Source organism: Nothobranchius furzeri, chromosome 2, assembly GCF_043380555.1.
Source record: "Nothobranchius furzeri strain GRZ-AD chromosome 2, NfurGRZ-RIMD1, whole genome shotgun sequence".
NCBI lineage: Eukaryota > Metazoa > Chordata > Actinopteri > Cyprinodontiformes > Nothobranchiidae > Nothobranchius > Nothobranchius furzeri.
Window position 1 is genome coordinate 27,241,668 of NC_091742.1, and position 6,000 is coordinate 27,247,667.

The following is a 6,000-nucleotide window of genomic DNA, read 5'->3' on the forward strand; positions in this document are numbered from 1 at the left end:
TATTTTTCTGCCTTCATATTCGGCCATTATGTAACTGGAGAGATTTCAGGTAACTATTGAAACTGGGTGTTTGTACATCACTTGATTCTATTTTAATTTATTGTATTATTTATTGTTACTTTATTTATGTGTATATTTATTTTTATTTAACAATAATAATAGTATCGATTCTGCAGATAAAAACTCATTTAAGGGTTATTTAGAAATTTTCTTGATTTTAATTATTACGTATAATTAAAAAAAGAGTCCAAACTGCGCGATGAATAAAATAAAATAAATTGGGGAGTTTTGCGCCGGACGGTTGTTATTATAATTCTACCCGGAAGCATGGCAGTGTAGGAATTTCCGTTTACGTCATTGCGTCAGGACTCCATTAGAGTTGCAGCTGTTTTGAGAGAAACATCAACAAAAACGGGCTAACTGGCAGTGCGCTCTGGACGCAACAACTAGGCCTTGAAGTCTGGAAGCGTAACCTTTATTTCCCACCCGGAGCTCGGCCGTTTTCTAACCACGGCCGCTCTCGGTGAGGAAACTCTGGCCTCCGCTTCCTCCTCCTCCGACTCGGACACCGGCGGAGCGTCGCCGCCCCCGCGGAAGAAGCACCGAGCCTCGGCGGCGGAGGGAGCAGGAGAGCCCGGGGCTTCAGCAGTTCTAACAGGCCTCTCTGGTGTTGTCTTGGGACTTGCTGCTCATTCACAAACCACATCGGCCATCCATTTTAATCGTAGTGTTGTGAACAATCTCCACGGCATCATGCAGTCAAACGGGGCAGGACAGGAACAAGAATCCTCGGAGCTTTCCTGCCTTAACAGTGCTCAAAACGGGGAGTCATCCTCGGCCGGTGGAAGCCACTCCAACGGGCTCCTGTCCAACACGGATAACAGTAACGGCGTCGGCACCAGTAATGGCTCTTCAGCGGGGCCCTGCTCGGGCACCTCGAGCTCGGAGGTCGGCTCTTTGAAAAAGAAGAAACGGCTATCGCAGGCGGAGGAAGATGTAATACGATTAATAGGGCAACATCTCCACGGACTGGGGCTAAAGTAAGTTTCTGAGATATGTCAGTCTTGAAAAAACTTCCGCAGACGTTTGATATCCGCGCATACGAACTAAAGTGGCGTTTATGTCGCTGGTGGTTCGTGTGAAACTGCGATGTTGCAGGTAGTTAAGGCGCTATTAGAGCGCTTGACAGACACAAACATGGGGGGATGGGGTAGTAAGTTAGCCGGAGAGCTCGCAGTTGGTGGACAGAAGGGGTCCATCTTACACAATACCAGCGTCGCCGAGCTGTTCATCAAACATTTATAAAAGCACAAAATAACCTTTTTAGATCCCGCTCGTGTATGATGAAAACAGAGTGCGTTTTGTGACGGGTACGCCATAACAAGCTAACAAAAGATGTGATTTTCGCCCTGGATGGATAAAAGCCATGACATCATCCAGCGTTGATTCACAGAAAACGGGAGACTTTTAACTTTTCCAGCGCTGTTTAGTTAAATTAAACAATAAAATGAAAACTAGCAGGTTTTACGTGTAACATTTCAGCAGGATTAGCGAGGTCGGTGCGTACATTTATTTATTTAATTTAGCGGTTGCGCAAAAATTGCGGTAAATTTTTAAGGTTACTGTATGGATTGTTGTTGTTTGTTCTCACCTTGGCTGCAAAATAGTTACGTGTTCGCCTCATTTGTGTTTTCGAAGGCATTTAAATGAGTCGGTGATGATATAAACGCTGTAATAACGTCCCCCCCCCCCCCCCCCAATAATGCGCATGTTCATCATTTTAAGCATAAATTTAACGTCTTTCACTCCCGATCGTTGTCCTTTCCCCTCGGATCAATGCCTTATTCCTCCCTCATCACACGGTGTCAGCAGCCAGTCATGACCCGTGACGTGCGTTTATTCCAGCATGTTTAAAAACTGCACCTTGTGGGCGACATTCGTCCTGAAATGAGCAGAATCGGATGGTTTGATGGCGGCCGAGGAATGCGCTCTCCTCCAGCTGTTTTAGATGGAAACGCTGTGCTTGGATCTAATTATAGCCTGGTGGGGCTTTCAGCAGATGTATGTGTGCTCATCTTTTTCAGAAAACAGTTGCGGTTGCTGTTCTTCATCGCTGCGCCTCTGTTGATCTGAGGGAGGACGCAGTCATTACACGGTTTTATATAAAACCTTGCTGGATTGAGTCAGTGGGGGGGGTGAGATGGAGAATACATGACATCCTGGTATGAAACAGAGCCCCTAGATTTCAGCTGTGGAAATGCAAGAGATGGATCAGTGGAGCAGTCAGCTGGATGAAAAGCTCAACACAGAGCTGCTGCGCCACTTTATTGATACCTGAGAATGATGTCATTGTACTGAAGGTGTTACCCACCTCCTTCACCCCCCCCCCCTCAATCGCATCCTCATTTTCATTATCTGGCAGAGACGTCTCAGCAGGCCTGTTTCTGGTGAGTTTAGCCAAGAGCTGGCGTTCGGACAGATGGTTCACGGTTGATGGGCTGAGAGAGGGTGATGTCAGACGCTGAGAGAGCTCGCCTCATGTTAATGACCCCCCTACCATCCACAAGTCGTGATCTGATCTTGACACTACTGCTCTGGGTTGGTACAGATGCTGCCGCCAGCTCGTCAACAATAGCTAACCTTTAAATTAAATGCACTAAAATCTCTCCGGTGATGTTAATATTCCGCTTTAAAATGGCCTCTGAGTTGTGATTACACGCTGAATGCTGACAGTTGTTTAATGTCAGAGTCGTTCTCTTATTTTGTTTATTTTAATGTTTTCCACCGTCTTGTGTCTGTACATTAGCGTGACTTTGTGTGGCTCTCTTCCCTCCCTGCCTGTGTTGTCTGCAGTCAGACGGTGGACCTGCTGATGCAGGAGTCGGGCTGCAGACTGGAACACCCCTCGGCTTCCAAGTTTCGCAACCATGTCATGGAGGGGGAGTGGGACAAGGTGGGTCTGGTTTAGCACAAGTGCAAGCATTTCTGGCAGTTTCTTTTGAGTTTGTTGTCAAAACAAAACAAATGTGATTTCCATGAGACATTACTGTAGCAGATAGGGATGGGTACCTTTGACATTTGAATCGATTCGGTACTAATTCCCGGTACCTAGGAATCGATACCGGTACTTAACGGTACCAATTTTAGACACTTTTGTTTAATATTTTAATTCTCTTTTTTAATTAAATATATATTTTTCTCAATACATAACAATATTTGATAAATATCACGATAAATAACATACAACTGTTTGTATTTTAACATTGTCCTTGTAGTTTTATAAGCTGATAACTAAACTGAAGCAAACATCTTTACTGTGAACTAAATTTACTGTGTATCTTCATTCCTTTTGCCGTCCTTTTTCTTTGATTTTTCCTACTGGGAAGTTAGAATTTCCGAGGAGAAAGCGAACGCACCACTAGCTGGTAACAATGGTGGCAATGGAAGCTAACATATCAAGCTAAGGTTATCTCAAACAGTTTATTTAGCTGCTGGAGCAGATTAAAACGATGATGCCTCACACTTAGATCGTTGTCGCTGGTTTCATCTTCACCCAATCACCCGTCGCATTTAGTAAAGGGAAGCCAAACTTTAGAGCGCGTTCATGTTCTTCTAGTCGGAAATTCGAAGTTCCGAGGAGAAAGCGAACGCACCACTAGCGGAACGGAAGCTAACAAATCAAGCTAACGTTATCTTAAACATTTTATTTACCTACCGGAGCAGATTAAGATGAGGATGTCTCACTTACATGCGCAGCTGTCCAGGCGAGTTCTCGTTGTGAAGGATGGGTACCGAAACGAGGCACCGTTTCAAATGACGTGAATCGGTGCTCGGTCTGTACCTTAAAAAGTACCGAATTCGGTACCCATCCCTAGTCCACCACATCCCTTACCTCGACTTCACACTTTACTCGTGGGATTTTCTGCACGCTAGTCTGCATCAGAATCTGAGTTACAGAGCGGATTCTCCGCCATCCTCATCGTTGGAGTCGCGAGATCACAAAATCTCTCGAGACTTTAAAGGTTACAGTATGTTTATGCCACCTGCAGAAGAAGAAGGAAATCGTGTTTGATAGCCCTGTTTGATATCATTTATAATGTTGTTCCTCTCCACTGCCATGAAAAGCCATGAAAAACTCTCAAACGATGCAGGGAGTAAATAAGCTGCTAGGTCACTTGTACCGGTGTAATCTACAACATTTATTTTGAAATATTACCAGAAGTTTTACACTGAAACTTTGATTTCCTGTCTAGCCCTATGCTAACTGCAGAAATGAACGTTTAGCAGAAGCGGCTCGCGGCATAAATGGAACAAATTTTCTCCACTTATGTGGTTCTGATATAAGGCTGTTGCTGTAATTGGGAAGTGAACTGGGCTGGGCCAAACTAGGAGAATATTAAGATTTTCTGAGGGAAAGAGAAAAACAATTGTCTACCTTTCAGAAGAGGAACTGGCAAAAAACTACATGGAAAATATGTGAAAATGTTTGTTTTTATCCCCAAATTGAACAAGTTTACCTGGATCTTAAAAAGCAGCTCAGATGATGAAACTGCAACTATGATTCTGATAACAAGCTAACTATTTGAACTAGCTCCTCTAAGATAACCGGCTAGCAGAGCTTCTGACTGACAGTTTATGTGCAGCAGCAAATCAACTATCCTGATTAACAAGGTTATAAAAGCCCATAAATGAAAAAATCACTTTGATGTGTGGGGGAACTTTTCCAGGCCCTCTTTAGCAGGGTGGGACTGGGAGGAGAGTGCTGTAGCCTTTTAGCTGGAAGCTAACCGGAGCCTGGGGCTAACATCACCACCCGGTGGAATACTAGCGACATGAAGGTGGGTTGGTTCACCGGTACGTGTCGGAGTCAGCCCGGTAAAAATGCTTAACGACACCGAGCAGACTCGCGTTCACGTTTGAAAGCAGCGCTGATTCCAGAAACATCAGCACAAAGTGCGTTCGTTGCTCTGAGCCAGCATGACGAACAAGGGAACGGCGCCGCTAACTCAGTTCGGGTGTTGCTTTCCGTCCGAAGGGTCTACGAAGGGGGCGGGCGTATTACGTTAATGGACCCATCTGATTGGCCGCATATCAGAAGGACTACATTTGATTGTTCGAATAATACTTCCGCGTAAAAAACAGAGCTGGTTTACAAAAAGTTGATGTATGACACGGATGGAAATGTCGGAACCAAACATTTATCGCCGTTTTTGACGTGCTTTGCGACGGGCCTATCGCACGTCCTGTTATCCCGCTGACGATCATTTTTCGATATATTGTGCAGCCCTAATTTCCACCTTTTGCCTCACCAGGGTTTCCCCCAGCGCTGTAAAAGCCTGGTGGCCCGCCAGGCTAAGTGTCATGCCCCGCCCCCCTCCCCGACCCTACCGTGTCCGCTGACCCGAACGGCGCAACGCAACTAGAGCCCTCCATCAGCTGGTACTGGTGAGAAACAGCAGCAGAACGTGTGCCCCCCCCCCCCCCCCCCCGGCCGTCACGGAGGATCGCTGCGAGACGGAGCCCCCCCCCCCCCCCCCCCCCCCACGGCCGAAGCCGCCAGACTTGACTCATTTTCTGGGGGAAACCCTGCACACTTTACCTAAAACGAACCAAACCATGACATCACTGCCAGGATCTGTACCGTCACATCCCGAGTAGAGATGGCTCCATTTTTCTGTTCTTTCATTTCGTTGCCAGATTATTCTAGAAGAGCTTAATGCACATAATCCAGATATTTATGCTGTGTAACTTGTTTATTATCAGTTGCTTTGAGTAAGACGTTTTAGAACAAACATAGTAGTTTCATACGTTTTACTTTAATAATGAAGTCTCTGTATTAGAGCTACTTTCATTACTTGATAAACAATTTAGTAATTCTTAAATAAAATATTCAGATATTTAAAAAACATTGAAGATTGTTTTTATAAAACACCAATCAGAATACCCGTTTAAAGCGAGTCTGGAGAGTTTGAGACGTGTGAAATTCTTTTGACGGATTAT

General features: G+C 45.1%; 1 protein-coding gene across 1 annotated transcript in view; it reads left to right on the forward strand.

Moving 5' to 3' along the window:
- The first annotated feature begins 339 nt into the window (after positions 1 to 339).
- The window catches only part of LOC107378047 (WD repeat-containing protein 26), a 25,617-nt gene continuing 19,956 nt past the window's right edge, over positions 340 to 6,000 (forward strand). The window contains exons 1-2 of the mRNA XM_015948060.3: positions 340 to 1,040; positions 2,854 to 2,953. Coding sequence (XP_015803546.1) covers positions 754 to 1,040; positions 2,854 to 2,953 — 387 coding nt within the window. The 5' untranslated portion in view covers positions 340 to 753. The remainder of the gene's footprint in view (positions 1,041 to 2,853; positions 2,954 to 6,000) is intronic.